The sequence below is a fragment of the Notechis scutatus genome, chromosome 3, assembly GCF_049901735.1.
Source record: "Notechis scutatus isolate UNSWTSFEM ecotype Mainland chromosome 3, rNotScu1.2, whole genome shotgun sequence".
Lineage (NCBI taxonomy): Eukaryota > Metazoa > Chordata > Lepidosauria > Squamata > Elapidae > Notechis > Notechis scutatus.
In genome coordinates this window covers 56961362-56986737 of record NC_142011.1, presented here as the reverse complement: position 1 = coordinate 56986737, position 25376 = coordinate 56961362, and the positions used below count along the sequence as shown (strand labels likewise).

Here is a 25376-nt window from a genome sequence, read left to right as displayed (position 1 = left end):
TCCAGGAGTTCAAGGTGGTATAAAGAGCACATCTAATTTTCCTCCACAGCAACCCTGGGAGAGAAAATTGCCCAGAATTCAGAAGTCCCCCAATGATTTCATTGGTTGAACCTAGATAGGAATTTAGGTCTCCTTGATCCTCATCGAAGACCTTAATTTCTATACCACACTAGTCATTTATTATAAGAAAATTTTCTTTTTTTAAAAAAAAAAGCAAGAAATGGACTTGGGGATAATAGGTGCACTATTGTAAGACCTGAATAACCAGTTAGGAACAGATCATTATGGAGAAGATCTATAAATATGCTCTAATAAATTGATATCTACTTGATGACGCATAATAAACAGTTTCTAAAGCACTTCAAATCCGATTTTTATCTGTTGATTTGCATCATTTCCTTTTGTTGATGAAAATTCCAGTCATCCAGGTAGAATTATCTGTGAGTTATGGCAACTGGACTTTTTTTTTTTGTTGGTTTGAAACAATGATAAGCAGCAAAATATTTCATACCAACAAGAAAAAAAGCTCAATTGCTATAATTCAAATTCCAGACCATTTCTGCTCCTGTGGCTCTAGCGAGCCATGGGGAGAGCCTTCATGAGACACTACACTGTTTCCCCATGAGCTTGAGAAAAACTACCACTTTGCTCCCTTTCAGGCTTCTAGGATTTTGCAAAACACAACTTTGTATTTCTGTTTTAAAATATTTATCTCTTCTTTTTTTCTTTTTCTTTTTGCATTCCATCTCTCTATTTTGAGAGTGGCAGCTTTCTCTGGCTGCTCAGTTTTTTGCCTATTTATTTATTAAATTTATATGCCACCATATGAATGCAAAGCGACTCTGAGTGGTTTACAAAACAATAAACACACACACACACACACAAACATTAAAAACATTAAACTTACAAGAATTAGATGAAACTAGGCACCAAATATATGAGTGGTGTGGTCTTCTCTCCACTAGCCACCTCCAGCATAAGGTGCTCCCAATTGACAGAGCTAGATTTTTGAGGTCCTTCCAGAAGGCCAAGAGGATGGAGGCAGATCTCACTTCCAGGTGCATGATATTCCAAAGGATGGGGGCCACAGCAGAAAAGGTTCTTCTAGACCGACAAGGTCCATAGCATGCCTCCTCTGCTGGAGCAAGTGAGGTAGGACAATCTTATAGAGGGAAACAGTTCCTCAGTTTATTGTCTGCATTCATGGACACTGCTATATTGCTCACTTATGCCACAGCCATTTCTAATGGGATTTGTTGCTGCATCTCTCTTCACCTCTTCAGTTTTCAGTTGCTCATGTTTTCTTCAGGCATGTGCCAACACGTTTTGCCATTTTTGTTTCATATGGTCCCTGCCTGGTCTCAACAGGTTAGTAGTGAAGTAACATTTGGCACTGTTTAATTTATGCCCCACCTTTTTGCTCAAAAATAGCTTATGGCTATTAAAAATAGAAAGTACAAAATGTAAGAATACTGTGTTATGTTTAAAATCAAAACAACATTTAAAGTAAGTATCATTGAAACTAAAGTTCTGCTCAGCTAATAATTACAGGCTTGGTGCAGCTAATTTCTTAAATCCTGGGGTCCAAATGCAACACTTTGGGAGCCATACAAGAGAAGACCCTTTCTGGTGGAAAGGGATGGGCCTTCTGGAAGCAGGAGGAAGGGAGAATCCGGTGGTATATTGGACCTGGCTCACAGCAGCCCATTTTTACATTTTCAGGAATATTGCAAGCCATCTGAATCATGCCACTTTGTGTCCTGTTTGGTGGCTCACAGTACCACAGCTGCATTGGAGTCGTCAGGACCAAATATTTTACATTTATCAGCACACCACTGGAGGAATCTTCCAGAAGCCTCTCCAGCTGATCTAAGCTGCCTGGCAGGTTCAGAGCGAAAAAGACAATCTGGCAAATAGTTGAATTGTAAGCTGTTTAGGGCTTTAATGATCAGCATAAGCACCTTATCCTGTGCCCAATAGGCAACTGGTAGTCATTTCAGATTTTTCAATATAGTACCATGTAATTTCCGTACTCTGTACCAGCAGCCTAGCTGTTGCATTTTGAACCAATTTCCAGACAGGTTTTAAAGACAGTCTCATAGTTTAGTAATGTTTTCATATATGAACAGTCCACTCCTAATAGTTAATGGTGTGACTAGTGCAATCAGGAGCATTCTGAGGAACTTTTGGGACCCCATTTAGAGCAGGTAACTTTTAACAACCTTGGTAACTTTTAAGACTTGTATACTTTGCTGGCTGAGGGATTCTGGAAGTTGAAGTCAACAAGTCTTAAAGTTGCCAAGGTTGGAAACTCCTGATTTCGAGGAATGAGCGGAAATGTCTCCAAATACTGCAGGACATTGTGAAGTAAATGGAACCCTATACTTCACTATTTTAAAAGGATACCTAATTGTCTTAAGCTAAGAAGTTTAAACTAATTATACCAGATGTTAAGTAATCCCCAAATTCAGTGCAGTTCTGGAATAAATTAGGAGGTCATTGAATCTCACTATTGCCTATTGAAAATATTTTCGTAAGCCAATGGGGGAACACAGTTACAAATATTTAAATATGTATTATTTATTTTTTCTTCCATAAAGAAACCTAGATGACAAGATGTTTACTGTGGAACAATACAATTCCTAGGGCCTGTAGCTTGTTTAGTCATTTCCTAAAATTAAAATAAATTTCTGTCCCTCTTGATTTTTCCTATAGTTCTTTTCTACTGGACTAATGATTCTGTCACATTATCCACTGGCACCTCTGTATTTGATTCCTTTAAATCTGCAAGTCCATAAAAAACTAAATCGCACACTTTACATAATTATATTGGATTGCATAATGATAGATGAGCTTGAATCCAATAGCTTTTGTTTTTTTATGTAGTTTCCTTATTTAAAATTTTAAACAGATTCTATTATGCCATGTATCTGATCTGCAAATTCTGGTTTTGATACTGATTTCGTTTGGTGCTCAGACCTGAACATAAAGAAATAAAGCAAAGAATAAGAAGACTTGTAATAATATTGCTTATATAAACAAACAATATCGATGGAAGGAAGTATTTAAGCTTATGAGTCCAACCCTCTGTGAAATGCAGGAGTCTAAATTAAAGTACCAGAGGATTTCCTAGCCTCTGTTTGAATCATCCATTGAATGAAGAAGAGACCTCTTTGGGTATTAGTTCTAACAGGAATTTAGGTAATGTTTGTCTGCAAGAATCAAACTGTTCCTGTGGTACCAAATTAGCTCTCTTGAGGATAAAACAAGACTCATGGGATCTACCAGTTTAACTCTGATGGGAGAAGGAGAAGGAGAAACTTGTGGTGGCTTCAGTTGGAGCGGGGAAGACAAAACTTTAAAAAGCCACATCTAAAGTGTGAAGTACACATTGCACTGATCAATGGCATCTCTGCATTAATGTCTCTGTATGACATAAGCATAGTTTTGATCTTCAAGAATATTTGACCCTAAAATAATATGAAGCTGTGAACTTGTATAACCTGAACTGAGTTCTTTTCTTCATAGATTTCTTTTCATACAACAGAAAATGTGAGTTTGAGTTACCAGTTATAGACTTCTGAGTGAGACAATGGTTTGGGCACTTTACTCAAGTTCTTATCTCCTTAGGTTTTGCCATGAAAGTCTGTCACCCTTTCTATCCACTCCATTGTGCTGTAGCACAAAAGTAATTTTTTTCACGTTCCAAGCTCTTATCATATCCTCCACATTCTTCAGGTTTGCTGTTTGGCAAAGTAGCTTTTCCTGCCTTGAATGGATAGACTTGCATACCTATACAGGTTTCCTTGGAGAAAATTTCCTTGAACCAGGAGAAAGTGGGCTAATTCCTGCCTCCTTTTCATTCCTGGCAGTACCACCTGGACTCTAGTGGGCTTGGCTTGGCACGTGACTAGTGCAATGGAGTGGAAAGTAATTGCCTTCCATCTGTGTCCTGAGTGGCAGCTGTGCCCCTGTGCGTGCTCAGTGCCCTGAAGACTTCATGCTCTGAGCATTAGCTATGCTCTTTTCAGCCATGTGCAATTCGGGGAGACTGTTCCTGTTTCAGATGGAAGAAATTGACAGAAAAACCCAGAAATAGTGAAGCAAATATAGTGCCTGTTCACCCAAACTCTGTGTTCTTTTCTAGCCCTGCTGACATGACTCATTTTACCATCTTTGGGCATATGTTGAATGTAGATTGTATAACTACAGTATGTGTGTGTGTGTGTGGTGCATGTTTGTGATATAACCACATATATACACGGTAAAAAGAAATGGCCTTTAAAAGTTAATCAAGCTCAGTTTATTGGTGGTTACTGCAAACTGGGCCTCGAGAAGCGTAATTGAGCATAATTGCTTTCCGCTGAAGATTCAGAGTCAATTCTTCCTGGTTACTTTTTCCTTTTTAATTCTTTTCTCTAAGTTCTGTCCTTTTCTTCTCCACAGCTTGCTGTTTCCTTGGTCTAATTTGTCCTGCCATATGATTTGAGGTCTCTGCTTATCCTGGAAGTGTAGCCAGCAAGACGGGATAGCAGGCAAGTGGGTGCCCACATCTTGGCCCAGAACCATGGCAGAAAAATGCGGTGAGGGGTTACTGGTGAGTCTGGGGATCCCTTTTGGATTCTGCAATATTGTGCTTGAGATGTTGGTATTTAAAAAAGAGAGGGTGTATCTTGGAAACTAAGGGACTCCATAGGATTGGGTGGAAAAGTGTCTCTCTCAGACTTTTGGCTACTGTTTAAAACACCCAGACCTTTGTGTTTCTTACCCTCCTCACTTGAATGATTTGGGGTCTGGCTGGCTATTGCATTGGGCCTGGAGCTGCATGCTGCATATGAAGGAGCTCTCTGCTAATCACCATTCCCCACCTTCTCTTATCAGGATAGTCCCAGAACAAGAAGCAGGATGGGTGTGAAGCTTCCTAGGCCTAATCTCCAGAATTTAACCTAGTATGAAGATGACTAGGGAAAGGCATGAAGTACAAAATCTACGCTGAACATAGATCGAATTTATTCAGGAGGTTAACTGTGACTATTGGAGTCTATATTAAGTAGTTACACAGGAAGTCAAGCTCAGTGCTGGGATGTAGCTGGACTAGATTATGGTCTGTTAGAGTATTCGTATTTTTCACAAGACTGGAAAATAGGACCGTTACTTTGCTTCCTTAATGCCCCTTGATTATGATTCCTGTCCCAAATAGTGTAGACAGAAGCATTACTTCTTCAGAGGTAATGTTACTTCCTCTGAAATGCTGTAAAGCCACCAAGCATTGCCCAGGAAACAGTCAGTGTCCAGCAGGTGGGAAAAGTTTGGCTCCAGTATGCTGCTATTTGTTTGTGGTTTGGGCTTCTACATTGACGAAGAATGGGGCTCCCGGGAGACGCCTGAAATAGCTTGCACCTCAGCCAGAGGCACCGTGCCAGTGTCAGTACTGGAACATGTGGGGGAAGGGAGCCAGATAACTGCAAGACATATTTATGTATATATAAGCACGCACATAATTGCGGACATAAAAACACAGACTCTTTTCTGCAGTGTTTCACAAGCATTGTTCATTCTATTGAACACATTTTGTGTATTATTTTATGCTTTATCTTCAAATTGTCTGAGCAGCATCCCTTATGCAAATATGATTTGCATTCATATTTACTTGTAAACGTTACAGTAATATGCACCACTTCCTCCCCCCTTCCCCCCCTCCCGTGCATAAGGACATTTCTCTGCCCACTTTTATCAATTCAGAGGGATATGCATAAAATAACTGGCTGCTATGACTCTGCTTTCTCGATCCTCCCTATTCAGTTTTGATTGCTAGGAAGTAACACCAATCAGCCAGCATTAATCCATTTGAAAAAATAGACATAAGAAAGTGCTTGTATTTTGCTGGTCTGCATTGTATTGGTTTGATTCCAAGCAGCAAAGTGTGTGTGAAAGCAGTTGGCTGCTTTGAACTGTCCATGCTGCTGTGGAAAGTCTCATAGCAGAGCTTTACAAATGCTTGTGCTTCTTACCCCTATTGTAGTACATTGCATTTCTTCTTGTGTACATGATGAACATTTCTGCCTTCTTCCTTTTATGCTATTTTTTCTGCTTTTGTCCAAGAGCTCTTTTGGGGTAGCAGTGTATACCCCAGGATAGAAATGAAGAGGATAGGCTAGAACACAGAACAAGGCCATGTTGCCTAGGCAGCAGCTGCTTTGGGAATGCTGCTGTTAAGGACATAATTGTCACCGTCTGTATTTTCTGCACATTATTTTCCTTGACCTCACTATTTATAGTTCTTTGTCCTAGTCATGTATACATGTTTCCCAAAGTGGCAGCCCAAGTGGCCTTCTGTATGAGCAGGAGATCTGCATGCCTTTTCTCAAAAAAAAACAAAAAAAAAAACTGGTCAGCCAGTTGATTGCCTTATCTGTACATGTTCTGAGCAGGACCCTCAAGATCTGCAGAAGGTTTTGCTTGCCTGTATAGGCAAGCAACACAACAAGCTTTGAGTCCCTCAGAGTAACACTTACATTGTAGGTGATATTCCTTAGATAACTCTCTCCATGCAGTGAGCTGGAAGGCAGCAAGTGAAGGCTTGGCTCTGATTCGCTTCCCATCTCTATCTACTGCCAGAAGAAGCTGCTTCATTGTACCCAGCAGCAGGGAAAAATGCATCTCAGAATAGCACTTAGCACATTGGAAAAAGTGGGATGTGGGCCATGAAAGTTTAGTATAATATTTAAGACAGAGCTTGGCAGGTTGCAGTCCATAAGCCACGTGTAGTCTCGTTTAGCTTTTGTTACAGCCTCTTTCATGAGTCTGTGGAATCCTGGAATCATGTTACAATACACTGTACGCAAATTGAATGGCAAAGCACCAAACCATAAACATCATAGCTCTGTGTCTCTGCAGCTCTCAATTATTGAAGAAAGTAACAACAACAAAAGAAAAAAAAAACCAAATGTAGCCCCCAATGCCCCCGATAAAAATTTGACAAGCCTGTTTCATTGTTTTAAACCTATTCTAATCAATTTCTAACTCAGTTTGGGAGTTGTATACTGTTTTGGAGGAAAGGATATTGAAGCGATCACTAGGAGTGTAATCTCACCTATAGAGCATGAAAACCTTTAATTGGTCTCATGCATCATGTATGGCTGCATCACTGGGACAGCCATCAAGAGCTTTCTGGGCCACAGGGAAGATGCTAATCTCACTGTGCAGCCTAGGCATTCTTGAAATAGCATCATAAGCCAATCATCCACTAATAACCTAGGCCAAGATAGATAACAGCATCTTATAGCCTATTGCTGTTCTGTTACTGTTTGTGAGATACGTAGCCTTATAAATTGGTTTAATAAATAAATTGAATAATTTCCTTAGATCCTTCCCTTTAGGGATTGACCATTATTGTTGATTCCTTACGGGTATCTCTTTCTCATGAGTATCATTTTTTTGGTAATTTTAAATAAACAAACAAGTCCTAGGACAAAATGTTTCAGTGTGAAAACCATAGAGAATTTTCCCAGCAGAGAAGACGTGCGTAAAAACCCTTCTATCCTTTTTGATACATTTTCAACTTCTATTCATTTTCTTATGGAATTATTTCATTGCAACTCAATTTGGCCCAGTTGTGACTTGGATTTTGCTCTACAAGTAACTTTTTAGTAAACCAGACCTTTTCAATCATTCTTCAGTATCTGGATCATATTAAAACTAATAATGCTTGACAGAAGGCCCCATCCTGATGTTTGAACGTGGACAATGCAGTGTAAGATAAATATGAAACTGTGAGTGAGTGCAATGTTTTGCTTTGGTTTCTGCATTTTATTTTACACATCCACACATCAAGAAATTCACTTCCTAATTAAGTGAACTGTAGCATTTAGATTAGTACCATTATTTAGCCCCTTTGTTTGATATTGGTTTTTTCTAGGGAGCATAATGGAAAAACATTTTAGTAATTATTAGTAACTAAATAACTTGTTGGCAAATGAATACCACTCAGCTTTGGGTAACTATTTTAAGACTATATTGCCTTTTCCAACTAAATGTTCTCTTAAGATATCGTAGGATTGCTGTCAGGAATTCTACAGTCACAGTTCCCAAATCATGTATATGGAAAGATGCCAGTTTGAAAAGCTGTTCTGTTGTTTTGGAAAACAAGGATGTTCAGTGTCAATCAACATCCTTGAGGGTGGTTGAGCTTCCAAACGCAGAAGAGGTCAGTCACAAAAGCAAATATGGGGAATGGGGAGAAGAGATAAGATGGCAGGTAGAGTGTTGTGATGCGAGCCATACATCTTTTGATGTGCATGTGACACAGAACAAAGGGATGCGACTTGCATCACAGCCTTATGTCTGCTGTCCTGCCTGATTCAACACACACATGCTTACATACAACCCACAGATACTCTTAGTTTGATGTGGCCATTTGCAAGCCATTGCTAAACCATGTATTTATAGCTTCTTGTGTGCTTTTGATATTCCCTTTTAATATTTCACCATCAGCCTTTTGCTCCCAAAACAGAAGCATGAAGATGTTTCTTCTTGCATTTGGGCCATTCACCCTCCCGCTTAAAAAAAAATTGTAACACTTCACTCTCCTTGTTCTTATATACATAGTCCTCAATTTATAACTACAATTGGTGCCAGAATTTCTATTGCTACGCAGGGTGGCTATTAAGTGAGTTGCATTTGATTTTACAATCTTTTTTGCCATAGTTGTTAAGCAAATCACTGCAATTGTTAAGTGAATTATGCAGTTGTTAAAGCTAATCAAAGGCTTTCCCCATTGACTTTGTTGTTGGGAGCCAATTGGGAAGATTGCAAATGGCAATCATATGACCCTGGAATGCTGCAATCATTGTTAATATATGCTGGCGGAAAAAGTGCCCAAATTTGGATCACATGTACATGAGGATGCTGCCATGGTAGTAAGTGATTGTAAGTGATTGTAAATCTCTTGTTTCAGTGCTGCCATAACTTCAGTCAGTTGTAATGAAAATTTTTATCCCAGTCTCTGAAGAATTGATTCCTCAAAATTCCCCACGTCATTTTAGTTTTAGTCTCCTAAAATATATCCAGGAAGTACAAGGAAAGAAAAAAAATTAGCTGAAGTGTGGCAAAATTTTAAGAATACAGCACCTTAGCTTCATGGACTCAATTACTTTGCAATATATTGGTCTAGGAATAAGACTCTACCCTCCCATTCACAGAAAAAAACCCTAAAAGAAAATCAGATTGTCCTGGGTAAAGAAATTGGCGGCTAAATCCAGTTACCTTACTTAGAGGAATGAATACAAATCCTGCTATATCCAGAGAGGATGACGTGCAGAATTCAATATTTTTTCCATATTCTGAACAGTAACTGGCAAAAACGATGGTGAAAAAGAGAGACAAGGTTTGCCAACTAATGAAGAATTGAGGGGAACTACAGCAGGCAATAAATCTTTTGGGAAGTCAAAACATAGGTTGAGATAGAATAGGGTGTTCTTATAGCTACAAACATGTATAACTGTACAGATTTTAACTATTACAGTGCAACAATCAGTGATAACAAAAATGTAATGTTTTGAGGCACAGGAAACAGGTTTGAATATTTATCTTTTCTGGATACTATGCTATAAATCTGAACTTCAGAGCATTTTTATTCCACTTCTTGCTGAATCTTGGAAATTGATCCACAAAAAAAACCTGACAAAGCATTCCTCTTTTACAAAGTGTGTGTATTTGCGGGAGAGGGAGGCAAATTTATGTTTACCAAGTATTTGTTACATTGTAATATCATTTTTATAGGAACTTTATGCCAGGGGGATAAAGGGAGGGAGGGAAAGAGTTTTTTAAAAATCTTAAGTGACAGCAAGAAGATTCCAAGACAGATTTTGCTGTCTTGTAATTGGTTTCTCTCCATCCCAGTGTACAAATAAGACTAACTTAGTACAGCTAATAAATATCAGGATGGGTGGAGGAGATAAACCTGAGAAAAACAGCTCTGTCCATTCCATTCCTTCCTAAGCCTGGATAGACAAAGCTGGGGCTCCAGCCAGTTAGAACATACCTCTGGCCAGTGATAGCTAACCTTTTCGGTACCGAATGCCCAAAGCGCATGCATCCACAAAATGCAATACATGCATGCCCCCACGCATGTGCCCTGCCCTTATGTATGCGCATGCTCCACGCATGCACATGCATCCCCCATGCATGCATATGCAGCCCCAAAACATGCATGTGCAGCCCCCCTGCAGCCTACCCCTGCGTATGTACCCCACCCCCACACATGTGCCCCATCCCCACATGCATGCACACACGTCCCCCATGCATGCACTCTGCCCCCGCATGCACCCTGCCCTCTGCACATCCACGGCAGAGATCTGAAAACCAGCTGGCTGGCTGGCGGGAGGCGAGCGCATGCATGCGCAGCGGAGCCGAGCTAGGGCGACAGCTCATGTGGCCTCAGAGAGGGCTCTGTGTGCCACCTCTGGCATGCATGCATGTGCCATAGGTTCGCCATCACAGCTCTAGGCTGTCCAGAGTGAGTTGAAGACGCAGATAGTGTAGGCAGAAAACCAGTTCCAGAGCTGCTGCAGGATGACATCTTCTGGAGAAACAGTCCAGTGTTTGATACTGCTTAAGTTAAATTAAAGACCTGTCAGAAAACACAGTATGTTCTGTATTCTGTACAGTGGTAGATTTTGTCTTCTGTACAGATACAGATAGATAAACTCAACAAAACATCCATACAAAGTTTTTATTATTGGTTCATCAGGTATCCTCATAACTCACATTTGTGACGAAGTTCCTTAATGACCAATCCTTTGCATATCTGCCTTGTAGGTAAAAAGATGGTTATCTCCTATCCTTTTTCTCCCATCTTGTAGCGATAGAACAGTTACCATGAGTCCGTGAATTCAGCCAAGAGTGAGGAAACCTCCCCCAACCCATTGTGGGTCAATTTAGTGATCAATCAGGATTACAGATGTGGTCACCTGGCATGGACTACATTTCCCAGGATACCTTAACTACATTTACCATGCTGTCTAACTATCCAATTCCCATACACTGTCTGGACAGCACACAGTAACTATAGGGAAGACTCCCGGCTGGCATGAATCCTGAAACATTAAGACAGTTACCTGTTTCAGTGCTGAGATCCATACACAAATTCTCTTTGTTTCTCTGACACTCCTGAAAAATGTGTGTGTGTGTGTGTAAGTAAGTGTGTGCAAACAACACTTTCTAAAGAAGTGCATTTCCAACTGCTGCCCAATCACCAGTTAGTGCCATTTTTGCTTGCTTGTTTTAAGGACATGATATTTTGTCCTTGGAATTGCCATTGCTCTTGCTGGCACAACAGTTGGCCAGTGGCTCCTGAATGATGAGCAATTTCTCTGCCTGCTTGGGTGCTTACGACATCTTTTGGAATATTTTTAGGTGTCAAAGGAGCAGGGGCCACCATGGTGTTGTGTTTATTTCAGAGTAAATGCAAGGGGGTTACGATCTTAAGTTGTGAGGTTGTGAATTAATGTGAGACGTTGGACTTGTTTGTGCAGATTTCAGAAACAGCCTTGGCTCATGCATGTTGGCTCCTGACCAAGCCACCTCCTGCGCACACTCACACACACACACACAGAGGGGGTGCTGAGTCTTTATTGGACTGCGGAAGTACGTCTGTTTGGAATAATAAGATGGAACAGAGGGAGGTGGGGGGGGGGATTGATGTGGATTTTCTGCCTGAGCAGCCCTGGAGAATTGATGCCCAATCGTCAGCAGGGCCTGAGAAAATAGCCTTAGGATGTATGTGCCTGGCACAGGCCACTTCCCTGCATCCTCCAGAATGACAGGGACAAAACTTCCACCTGTGAATGGGGGAACTAGATAGAGTTAACATCTCATACTTGGGGAAAATACCTTCCTTCCCCAGAAGACAGTTATTGTTACCTGACTGGTTGCCTTTGTTCCTGAAGTTTAAAGTTAAATTTAGGACAGATGACCATGTGTCATCAAACACATATCAGTCTCTCTTGGCACCCATATGCTTTAATGCCTCAGAGTATTATGATGTGGTGATAGTGCTGGTCAGCATAGACCCCCAGAGATGCTGTGCATGAGAAGAGGTATGAGAAGATCTTTCTGTCCTCTAGGATGAATAAACACTCAAAGCTAGCAGTGGCTTTGTAAATGCCCAATTTGCCAGTTATTCCTTTCTTTATTGTGCTATTACTGCTGGTATCCTGTTTGTCAGTCAGGTCCCACAGTTTGCCTTCTGAAATCTGGATGAAATGTTTAATCTTTGTCTAGAGTTCAAAAGTATCTCAAAAATACTAGCTTGTTTTGCATTGCAATCTCATTAAACTTTTCAGATATTAAGACTTGGTTGGTTTTATTTGATAGTTCTTCTACTAAACCTCCACAGCATTGCTGGGCCTGATGATTTTCATATAATAATATTGCAAGTGGAGGGGAATTTAAAGTTTTAAACCCTCTCCAAATATGACCCAAAGATTCATTCTCACCTCTTGCAGTAATGTCACTCTGAGTCCAAAAAGCATTATAAAAAAAACTCTTGAGTCCAAAAACATTTTTAAAAAATCCATAATGTTCTCTACAGTCACCTTTTAAATAGTCCAACGTGTGAGAAATAGTGGTAACAGCTATCCTAGGTTAAAGAACAAAGTAAACTATATTTTATTTTCACTTACTGTATTTATTAGCTCATATATTAAAAGTATTTTCTCGTATAACGGGCATATTGACTTCATCAGCATGAAGGAGGATATTAAATTATTGATATACATTTGCAAGTAATGCAAGCTAAACTGGAAACTTTAGAAAGGATGTTTATTTATCTACATTCAAAAAGCAATATAAAGTAGCCACCAAGTTTGCAAACATTGCATGAGAGAAATCATCAAGGCTACAGAATAGTAATTTGTAATTGAAAATGGAGATGTCTCTCAATGTAAAATTCTATCTGATGCTAAGAAGTAGAACATCACTACTAACTTCCCCTTCATTTAATGTCATTATACCATATGTATCTTAAGTCAGGTTGAGTAAAATCAAGATTTTATGCAAACGCTCAGAGTTTATAATCTAGGAGATTTCTCTATGAAAACCGATGTTCGTGCACCAACATGCTTGGATTCTCTGAAGTGGCGAGATATGTTTAACAGCATTAGGAAGGGAGAACTCTAAACTCATCACCCCTTGTTTTCTCTAAGCAGAGATACCTTTCCCTGCTGCACCCCAGCAGATAGATTCAGTGTGAAATTCAGTGTGATATTTCATTGGAAGTATATTTCTTTTTAATGTCCTCTCTTCCCTCCAGAGGATAAATCACAACACAGGATAACTTTTGAGCATTAGATAATGAGATTATGTGAAGATCCTGATAGGGTTGATAAGCTTTTTTCCCAGATTTTCCCCTCATTATATTGAGTAACTGCGGTAACTACACTGAGTAACTGCGACTTATTTCATAATATCCAAATTAAATTAACTGCAAGCATATTGTAGCTCTTTGGTGAGTAGGACAAAATGGATTTTAGATATGTGAAATAACTTCAAGTTTTACATATGTGTTCAAGATATTTTAAGAACTACAAGTCTGTATTTGTTTATTCTGATATAAACATTCATTGCCAGGTTCTTTTTCCAGAGAATTTAAAACACATAAATGTAGATAACTTTTAATGGGACCTTTCTCTTGTAATAGACAAGCTTTAAATTACATGGATGTTATTCCATCATTTTATTACAAGAATATTGAAATATTTTAATAAAATATTTTATATATTAATTGTGCTGTGGTATTATATTAAGTAATCAAACTAAATATAGCTCTATTTAATTTTGATTAATTTTTTTAATATATTTTTAAATATATTCTTTTAATATGAGTATTTTAATCTTCCTAATCTGTTCATATCTAATACCAATATAATCTTTAAAAATAAATTAATGTATAAACATATATATTTTACTTTTCCTCTGTAATAGTTTCATTTCTTTAACTTTTTAAAAAGTAAAATGGCTGATGTTTCACTATATGGAAGCATCTAGATGGCTTTAGCTGATCTAGAAAACCTATGCAAGATTGGACTTGGTTGTCAGTGGTGGATTTAAAGAAAAATTATTATCAGTTCTGTGCACGTGGTGTGGCGTGGCTTGGTGGGCATGGCAGAGGAAGGATACTGTAAAATCTCCATTCCCATCCCACTCCTGGGTGAAGATTACTGCAAAATCCCATTCCCTCCCCACCCCACTAACCTGCTTTCCAGCTCCGTTCTCCTGTGCAGGGCAACAAAAGAAGACCCAGCCAATCAGCTGGGACTCTGGAGGCAGAGAATAGATGGGGGAGGAGATAGTCAGAGGTAGTATTTGTGAGTTCTCTGAACTACTCAAAATTTCCACTACTGGTTCTCCAGAACCTGTGGAATACCACCTCTGGTGGTTATTACTCCCAACCAATTTCCTCTGACATTTTTTATATATGTTGCTTGTTTGTTTGTTAGAGCTACCAATAATATTGCCATAATAAATATTTTAGAATAAAAAAAGGTAACGGTTTCCCCCCATCCAGTTGTGTCTGACTCTAAGAGGCGGTGCTCATCTCTGTTTCGTAGCTGAGGGAGCCAGTGTTGTCCAAAGACACTTCTGTGGTCATGTGGCCAGCATGACTATACATCAAGGTGCACAGAAGATTGTTACCTTCCCACCAAAGTGGTACCTATTTATCTATTTGCATTTGCATGCTTTCAAACTGCTAGGTGGACAGAAGCTGGAGCAAGTAATGGGAGTTCACCCCATTGCGCAACACTCAGGTCTCAAACTCAGACTGTAAGTTTTCCAGCCAACAAGCTCAGCATCTTTAACTATTGAGCCATAGCACCCCATTATCTTTAACTTTATCTTTAACTCTATAACCCCTTATCTTTAACGATTGTTTTATAATTCAGTATCAGTTAAAGTTCCAACCTACAGTAATGGCATTGGCTGACAAGTGGCTTAAATATGAGTAGACACACATATGGTTAAGATGCACAAATACCATCTATGAGATTTTCCTTAGAATAATTCTCTGAAAAATAGAATGGACTTAATTCTGAATAAACATTCATGATACAATGAATAATGATACAGAGTTTGTGGCTAAGGTGGCATACAAATTTAATAATAAATATAACTGAAGCATCTATTTCTTGGTGTATGTTGTTGTGACTAATCCGTCTAATATTTTTGTTTGTTTGTTTGTTTTGGTACATTGGAATCAGTGTTGATTCTTGTCAAGTTTTCAGAAATGGTTTGCCATTGTCTGCATCTGAGGACTGAGGGAGAGTAACTGATGCAAGTCCACCCAACTGGATTGGTGTATAAGGCATGGCTAGAACTCATAGTTCCTTAGTTTCTAGCCTGCTGCCTTACTGCAGCAATATGTATAATACAGATAGTCCTCAACTTATGGCCATTTGTTTTAGTGACTGCTCAAAGTTACGATGGTGCTGAAAAAAGGGACGGTCATTATATGATCATGATTAGGGTGCTTGACAACCAACAGGTATTCGTAACAGCATCCTGAAGTTACATGATGGCCATTTACGACCTTCCCAACTGGCTTCTGACAAACTAAGTCACTGAGGGAAGCTTGATTCATTTAACAATTGTATGATTCCATTAGCAATCAATGGCAAAAAAATGTCATAAAACAGGGTGTGACACTTAATGACCACATGCCTTAGCAATAGAAGTTTCATTTTCAGTTGTGGTCATAACTTGAGGACTACCTGTAGTGGTGAAACATTCCTAAAAGTACAGCATGGATTGAGTTTTCTGTCCTATCTTTGTCTACTGTATCTCTCAGACCTATTGATAGATGCGTTTTTTTTTAATCAGTAATACTGCTTAATATTGTAATGTTCTTTGCATGTTGAATGTTTGAACAACTTCTGGTCTGATATTGGTCGTGGCTCAAGAAGGCTGCCAATTACAGATTAAAACAATGTTTGCATTCCTGATTTGTATTTCATTTTATGCTATAGCACATGGCTATTGTTTTATTAATGCTGAATAAAATTTAAATCTTCCCCTTGCTAAAGAGTTGAAGGAACTATCCTAGATCTCATGAGTATCTGGAGGAGGTTCTTTATATTAGAAAAGTGATTGCATAAGTATATTCAGTTATTTCAAATAGGCCTTGAATTGCAGCATAAGCTACCGTAGAAAAAGACGGATAGCTGTTGTGACATTACTGTTACTGGAAAGTGAGGTGTTTAATTATACCATCACCTCTACCCCAGATGTGTGTCCCTTTATATTATGGTATTGGTATCACTTGCAGAGTGTAAATAAGCTAAAAGTATTTTCCCATTTCATATATTTTAAGTGGAAAGACTTTTTTTGTTTCTGTTTTGCTTTTGGGGTGCGATTGTAAGAACAGGTCTGTTAGATCAAGCTTTTTGAAATTAATTTTGTTGAAGGTTTTAAGAGAACATAAAGACTAATACAAAGTAATAAGAAGAGACAAGGAAAAATAGTGAACAAGAATAAAAAGAAACAGAAAGAAGCTTCTGATTTCCTCTACAGCAAATATAAATATGATTGCAAAATTATCTCTTATTGTATGGTTACGAAACAGCTAACTTTTGCTGTCATAAAAACTACATGTCATAAGTGATTTTGTTTCTATTTTATGCAAAAAAAGTCTATATGGTATTTCCAGCCAGCCGTAAATTTGGGTATTGTCTTTTCTATGACCAAGGAAGTCAATTCTCCATCATGTTCACTAAGCATTCCTTCAATGTGGGAAGTATGCTTGAGCATACAATACTCTCATTGCAGTTGCCACATATAACATAAAGTTCCAACTTTATGACTTTTTCTAGTTCCTTGTCTATGAAAGAAAAGAAACCCTCTGGTTTCAGCTGTACTTTAATCTATAAAATCTTCTGAATTAATATATATATATATTTGTATGCATTTAATATATTAATATATATATATATATATATGTATATGTATGTATGTATGTTTGTTTGTTTGTATGCATTTTTGGCTTTTTTATATTACCACCAAAGATGATAATGTCCCCTCGTGTTCACATTTCCAGCAAAAATTTGAAACACCTTTATACCTTCTAGAAAATTTCTAGAAAAGTTTGTGAAGATTCTCTTTATGGTTAGAATGTAATTGAAATTTCAATTTTTTCAGCCACTTGTTTTCCCATTGTCCATTTGTATATTGTGATCAAAGTTTTAGACCATTTTGACATACATTCTTTCACTTAATTTTGTTCTCATATTTTAACAAAAGTGTATACATTTCAGCAATAAGATATTCATTATTAGTGCATAATTCTGTTTCAAACCCACTTTTACATTATTCAAAACAAAAACTATAATCTACTTTAAGTCTTTTTAATATTTGTATATATGAAAACCACTGAAAAATTGATTGTCAAATCTTCTCTTGATTTCATTTTACAATCTCCTTGAGAAAATTCTAGTACCTAATGATAAGTTTGTCATTTATTTATAACTTCCTGCCTATAAAATGCTTCATGCTGAAAGCCACACAGGTGTTTTAGGTAAACCTAAATTTGTAAGGGATTCCAATATTGCCCATTTATTGTTCTTGTTAATGGTATCAGCAAAATTATGTTTTCCAGTTTATGTAAGTAATAAAGATGTCAGTGAAGGTTACGATAAATGCCAGTAAAAGCAATAATTCCACTCTATTCTTAAACAATTGTAAATATGCTGGAGTTTTCAAGAAAAGATTGGGAAATAATTTTTCCAGGATGATGTAAGACCTCCTGCCATTGGACAGGGGATTGGACAAGACAACCTCCAAGGTCCCTTCCAGTCCTATTATTTGGATAATTCGGTGATTCTATGTTAGGCTATTGGGTGGCTCTGTTGTAAAGTATTCCTTTCCTCTCTGTGTAATGTCCTTAATACCCCATCTCCCCATGCATCTGGCTGTATGCTGATATCTGAGCCTTCCATCTCATGTATTTTCTTACAGTTCATAGCAAGCAACTGATTTTTGAGGAATTTGTAAAATGCCTTGACACAGCAAGTGGGGAAATGGCTTTTACAAGCCCTTCTTTGCTGTTTCTTTTACTCAGGTGTAATCTGTGTTTTACTTACAGTTTAATATTTATTATTCTGCCTGCCTATTTTTTTTTAATTCACTTTACAATGCTTTATAACCTACTCCAATCTCAAAGGATTTTGACTGGGATATAGCAGATTTCATAATACAATTTAATGTGACCGAACTATTCTGTTTAAGTAAAAGAGTAATGCTGCAGCATAGGAACCAAAAAGTGGGATCCAAATTATAAAATTAATTTCTGATAGAAGCAAAACTAAATATTGTCAAAACCAAACTTAAAACTCAATGTTTGATCTGAAAAACAAATTAGCAGTTCTAAATCAGTGTTATGGTATGCAGTCCTTGGAAGATAATTCATTATGGTTTCTAAGTTTTAGTCTTAATGCGTGTTTATTAATAGCTGGTAGTTACATGAACGCACAGGGTTTTTAAAAGAATAATTACTTAAATACATGAATACATGTCAATGTGATACATAACCACACCACATGTGATTTGGATACATAGTCCTATAGCTTGGTTATTATAAAAAAAAAAGCATGCTGTATTGGATTAATGTACTATAGTGCAGAGATCCCCAATCCCTGGTCCGTGGACTGAGACAGGGCTGTAGCATGGAAGAAACCAGGCCACGCAAACAAGCAAAGTCCCATCTGCGGGATGCAGGCAGCATGCAAAACCACGCCCCTTCCAGGCTGTGGATAAATCTCCCTCCATGGAACTGGTCCCTAGTGCCCAAAAGGTTGGGGGCCATGCAATAGTGAACAGTGAATCTGTGCATTGAATTTTTTTCTGCCTAATCTAACTAGCTCCCCCTACTGGTCACATCAAAAACTGCCGGTGTTCCTATCTGCTTTTCCTGCATCAGTGGAAAAAGGTCATACAGAGCGAGAGACTGGTCAAGTTTAGCATCTTGTAACAACTGCCTCCACACCAGAGCCCATCTATGTGTAGCTATGGTAGGCCTCCATACGTCATCTGGCATATACCTGCCCCCCCTCCTCCTGCTCCATATTTTACTGTGATGGTCTGTTGTTGCATTTATGCCTGATTGGGCTTCTTGATGTTGATGTTCAGAAAACATCTGGGCTGCTTGAAGCCATACGAGAGAGCAGAAAAGCTTAACATTCTGTCATATGCTGTACTATGCAACTCTCCCTAATAAAAAAAAAGCAATAAATAAAGCAAGCTGTGGTGAGATCAGAACTCAAGGAGAGGATAAAGTTTCTGTATTCTTGGAATACATCCAAACTTTGGGTAAATCTAAACCAATGGTGTGTCATTTTCATTCACCCTCTTATCCATTATTTGAATGTCACCAGATGGTCCAGGTTGCGCAAGGTGACCTTGTAAATGGTTACATAGAAATGGCTGTCATGATGCTAAGAAGAGGTGGCAGCAGAGGTGGTATTCTGGAGAACTGGTAGCAGAAATTTTGAGTAATTAGGAGAACCGGCCAATACCACCTCTGGTTGGTTACCCCCGCCAACCCAATCTATTCTCTGCCTCCCATTGAGTCCCAGCTGATTGGCTGGGTCTTCTTTTGCACAGGAGAACGGAGCTGGAAAGCAGGTTAGTGGGGTGGGGAGGGAATGGGGATTTTGCAGTAACCTTCCCCTGCCATGCCCACCAAGCCACGCCCACAGAACCGGTAGTAAAAAAAATTGAATCCCACCACTGGTTAGCAGCTAGAGATCACGGCCATCTGAGGAAAACAATCTGGGATATCTTACTTTAAATTCATGCCATTAAGACCTGCACTTCCCTTTCCACTTAGACCGTACTCACTTTTCTTCCTCCCATCTTGGAATCAGGGACATATAAATCTAGATGATAATATTAAGATTCATCCTCACAAATTGCTACTAAATTAAATATTTCTTGCTTAGTTAAAGAAAACAGAGATCACTAAAGCGGTGGTCTATTTGAATGTGGGGATTAGGTGGTACTTAGTTAACCTGTAGTTGTACAGTAATCAGTTTAGTCCAGCCTTCCTATACTCTGGAACAGGGATGTCAAACTCACAGCGTCACATTGTCGTGTGATGTATCGGGACTTTTTTTCCCCTTTGCTAAACCGGGGGTGGGCATGGCCAGCGCATGACGCAAGTTTGACACCCTTCCTCTGATACCACTGAGTTGAAAAATCAGGAAATCTTTGAGAGTTGAATAGAAGAAGCTGGAATGAAGCTCTACAAAATAAATTGTTGGTCAACACTAATGTAGGAAACTTGCATTTGTTAATTAACTTATTGGTTCAGTCCAGTATTATGGGCTTTGAACTGCAAACATATATTCTGCAATGAAACTCTCTCTTCTGTAAAAGAGAGAAAAGCTGCAGGCTTCATCTAGCCCTCCTCCCTCATGTCTAGAGTGGGTTTCCAATTCACAGTCCTCAACTTATGCAGGTAGTCCCCAACTTATGGCCATAATTGGGCCCAAAATTTATGTTGTTAAGTGAGAAATTTGTTAGGTGAGTTTGGCCCCATTTTATGACTTTTCTCACCACATTTGTTAAGTGGGTGACTGCAGTTCTTAAATTAGTAACACGGCTGTTAAGTGAATCTAGTTTCTCCATTGACTTGCTTGTCAGAAGGTTGCAAAAGGAGATCATGATTCCAGGATGCTGCAACCGTCATAAATGTGAGCCAACTGTCAAGCATCTGAACTTTGATCATGGGGATGTTGCAATAGTTGTAAGTTATAAGTCAATGTGACCATGGGGATACTGCAATGGTCGTAAGTGTGAAAAATGGTCATAAATCACTTTCTTCAGTGCTGTTGTAACTTTGAATGTTCACTAAATGAACTGGTGTAAGTCAAGGTCTGCCTGTAGTAGTGTATTAGCAACCTGCTGCTACCAATTCAGCCAGTAGTCCAGAACATAACTGTGTAACACTGTCACACATACATCCATGTGGAGTGGGAGGAAAGAAGAGTATTGACTTTCACATCAAGTCCTATCACCCAGATTGCCCTCAGCCTTAGAGAGAATGTGGTGTTCTATATATATATAGGTCTTTGGGTAACCTCTTAGCAACCCTAGCTTCTTATCAATTCTAGGGTGGGTTGGGCTTTTCAGGATGCCCTGCAACAGGTGCTTGCAAGCAGGAGCCCTTGGAAGATCAGGATGCACCAGCCAAGCCTAAAATAGCCCAGTGAGGAGGGAACATATGAACACAGTGAATGAGGCAGTGCTGATGATGTAGCTTGCTTCTGTAGATACCAGTAAAGCTGTATTCTTCAAAGCATGCCAAGCACGCCTGTTTCTAAAACTAAACCAAGCTGCATGCGGAAACACTAACCGTGAGCATCCAACTTGAAGAATACCTCAGCTCAGCTAAGTAGAAGGTTTGATGGTGACATTCCTTACTTATTACCCTTCTCCTTGTCCAGACACAATACCCATCCTTGATTGTCTCTCTTTCCATTGGTTAAAGCTGACTAATTGGGATGGTGGTAGTAGTCAGTAGCTGGATCCAGATAATTAATCCTAATTAGTACAAAATCAGGTGGCTGAGACATCTCTTTCAGCGTTGTGTGTCTGTGTGCTGGGCAGACAAGAAAGGATTGAGCAGTCTGTGATACAATAGGTTTCCCCATACAATATAGCCATAGAACTCACGGTTTTCCTTCTCAGTTCTAACTGATAATACAATGGCACCGTGAATTTTCTTTGCATCTCAGATTATGGCCTTCATGTTATGTCTTGCAGCTAAGATTGTATGTGCCTGTTGCTTCAACTGTTATAAACTCATATTCTCTGTAATATCGTAGGAACTGTAGCAGAGCATATACTTTGCATGAAAGAGGCATGAAGTTCGTTCTCTGATGTCTTCTGTCTAAAACCCTAGGACTGCCTTCTTTGGATGTGTTGAAGAGAGTAGAGAGTCTTCTGCTTGGGTTGCTTTGATTGGAACTCTTGCATCCCAATGTCCAAGTACTTGTAAGAAAACTATCTATTTGTAAGAAAGACTTACTTGTAAGAAGGCTATCTATTACCATTCAGCTTGGAAAATAGAAGAGTACAAATATAAAGTGATGTGCATTGCTGCCAAAAAATCCTGACCGCTCATACAAATTAATGGAATCAGAACTAGCAAAGACTAGAGACTGCTGAAACGGAACAGAGCAACGGTAAAAAGTTCAATGAAAATGTCAACACAGTGTGCATCTGGTTTTTTTTTTAAAGCCAATAACATGTTTGGGATAATAAGGAAGGGTACTGAAAATGGGATGTTAATATTACATTGTCCTTTTATAAATCAGTGGTGAAGCCACATCTGGAAGATCGAGGATAATTGAGATGATCAAGAAGCTGGTGCAGCCTCTCTATGAAGGAAGATTGCAACATATTTGGTCTAGAAAGGAGGTGATAAAGGAGGACATGATTAAGGTGTATAAAAGTATTATAGGTTTAAGGGGCACAAAAGATAAAATGGACAAGGAAAAGCTATTTTTCCCTTCTCAAAAGACTACAACTACATTCATGCAATGAAATTGAATCCTAGAAGAATCATGATAGACATAAGGATTTTTTAAAATACAGAATGTAATTCAACTTTGGTATTCAGTACCACAAGATGTGATGTTGGCTATAAGCTTTGCTGGCTTCAAAAAAAAAAAAGGTTGGACCAATTCATGGAAGTCAATTAGCCTTAATGGCAGTGAAAACCTCTAAAGGCCATCTGCAGGTAGTCTAGTAGTGGATTTCCTTCTGCAGTTGGTTGGCCACTCTAAAAACAGACTGCCAGGCTGGATGGGCTTGGAATCCAATCAATAGGACACTGCTTATATTCATTGTAAGAACAATTGATGAGAAAGCAATGGGTTCTCTTGGGAAGTCACTGCAAAAAGTTGCCTATTTATTTGTAGTGACTTCCCAGTAAATGGAATAGGTACCAAGTCTGAGTCATATTCTTCCTCACTGTATAAAAATATTAAGTTTATCTTTTAGTGGGAGTAATTATTTCAACATTCATATCTAAACAAATACTTTTGCAGTATCTATGTGATTAAAAGCCCTAGCCCCAGCTCTGTTTGTAGATTTTGTAATATTATTTCTTTTCATTTGTTTGAATATACAATGTGAAAGCCTCCAGAAAGCCAAATAAAGTTTGTGTGTGCACATGCACACTTTAAATCAGGAAAAGCATGTGTGAAATTAAGGCAAAAAGCTCCTTTCTCCCATGAGTTTGCTTTATTCTAATGTGGCATTTTCTGGATTACTCTTCAGTAAAAGACAAAATACTGGAAAATTCAGCCACAGTTATTCAAGACATTACATAATTTGGCCCCGATCAGTTTCCCTGTCTACATCAATTTGGTAGACTAGACAGGAGATAAATTTTGCCTCCTGCAAGTGAAGAGAAGTATTGATAAGATTTCAAATGCCCGAGGGCTCTTACCCTACCATGTGGGATGCAGGAAGACTTACAGGAACGGAAACAGAGGGGGGGGGGAAACGGAGAAACCAGCTGCAGAGCTATGTGTCTGGGTACAGAATGCTGATGGGCTCCCGGTAAGGGCACACAGGAGACTGGGCAGGCGGGGGCAGCATGGTGCTGGAGGAACTGAACTGAAAGTAATGCCAAGTCCATGAGTAAGAGGCGAGCGCATTATCACCCCAGAAGCAGCAGGACTGGATGGGAAGAAAGCAGCAAGCAGGAGCAGCAGCAGTGCTCGCAACGCCCTAAGATATCAGAAATGAGCAGCCAGGGGAGACCTTGCCCCCAAGAACAGGTCAGTGGGCCACCTTTTCTAAAGCACCAGGTGGGGAAGGAGCTGTTTGCTGATGGGGATGACAGAACAACAGAGGCACGCACGGGGAGAACTGCAAAGCTGACCACCTAGCACAACCATACTGTTGCTGCTGCTGCTGCTGCTCCTGCGGCAAGTTGCTGAAGGGGGAAAGGGGAAAAGTTAATGCCGGAGGAGACTCAATGAAAGCCGGTGGCTACACACTTTCAAAGCCTTTTGTGCCGGCTCCCGGGGAGACAGCAGCGTGAAGTGAGGAATTGCCAGGCTCAGTGTGGCTCCTGCATCTTTGCCAGTTTGCTTGGCATGAGGGTGGTAGTACACAAAACGATTTTGAGCGCGGAAGTCCAAGGCATGCAGGCAGAGGAGGGTATCTTGGCAGATGAGCCACCTGCTTCAGGAAGCCAGCACTCTGCAATTAAGCACTTGGGGTGGGGGGTGAAAATGTGCAAAATGGAGCAATAGTTTTAGTTGGGGATTCACAGGTCTTCCCTTCTTGTGAGCCACCAGCAGGCGGGGGATCCTCCCATTCCGGGAAGCTGCCACTCTTGTTTCCTTGGAGAGTCCTTGCCATCTCTCTCTTAAGTTCTCTAGGTGTAGTTAGGAAACAGGAAGTACTCGGCACTACCACCATTTATCCTCTTCTTAAACTTGCACATGACATTACATTTGCTAGTGAAAAGGGCAGAGAAGAGCAAAACCAAATAGGAAGCTGTTTCGTTATAAAATGAAATAAACATATTTATTATAGCAAACAGGTAAGTGGTTTTTTTTAAGTTTCTATGCAAGTCCCCTACAAGTCCACTAATTCCAAGACTGTTGCGTTTGGTCTAGATACGTTCCTACGGCAAATAGAAAGCTTTCCCCCCCCAAAGTAGTTCTTTTTTAAGGTTTGCCACTTTCCTGTCCCTTTAAACGATTCAGAAGAAAAAAGATGCAGCATGTTCATTCTTTTCCTTCTTTCAGCAGCAAAAGCGTTAGAAAAACCTTTGGAATGAAAATGGATAGATGTGTGTGTGTGTGTGCGTGCGTGTGTAAACCTGGCCCTAATTTTTTTTGTATTGGTCTTGATACCTTGGGTCACTGAGTTCCAAATGTGAACTGCATGTTTTGTTAATAGGTATGTTATAATTTTTTCATGCCATAACCAGGTTTGACAAGGGGTGGGGATCCTTTAAAACTAAGATATAGAGAAAGCAGGGTAGGAATATCAGCTCCATATTTTCCTTTTTCAACATGCCTGATCTATAATTGTTAAAAACATTGAATCCTTAATACAAAAGCTGATTATCTCAAAAGAGGAGCACAAGCTTTATAGTTAGAGGGATTTTTGCTGGGATTTTGTGGCGTGTATGCTACCTCCTAATTCAGCAGCTGCATTTATATTGCGTTCCTTTCCCCTTTTTCCAGATTTTGCAAATACTAGCTGAGTTTCTCTCTAAAATGAAATATATTACACTGCATGATTAATTCTCTTCCATAATCATTTTTTTCCTTAATGTATCATAACTCAGAACTGTT

The 25376-nt window shown here is 39.2% G+C and overlaps 1 protein-coding gene across 9 annotated transcripts in view; it reads left to right on the top strand.

Moving 5' to 3' along the window:
• The window catches only part of SLC6A9 (solute carrier family 6 member 9), a 57073-nt gene that overhangs the window by 5497 nt on the left and 26200 nt on the right, over positions 1–25376 (top strand). For 3 of the 9 annotated variants that reach the window (XM_087960136.1, XM_087960135.1, XM_087960137.1), the window contains exon 2: positions 4447–4535. The exons of 2 other annotated variants lie outside the window; for them this stretch is intronic. Coding sequence is in view for 4 of the 7 variants with exons in the window: in XM_087960129.1 (XP_087816255.1) it covers positions 23805–23840 (36 nt within the window). In the remaining 3 variants the exon portion in view is untranslated. Of the gene's footprint in view, positions 1–4446; positions 4598–23705; positions 23841–25376 lie in introns of those variants that run through there. 4 more of the 9 variants (XM_087960132.1, XM_087960131.1, XM_087960133.1 and 1 more) reach the window with 2 other exon arrangements.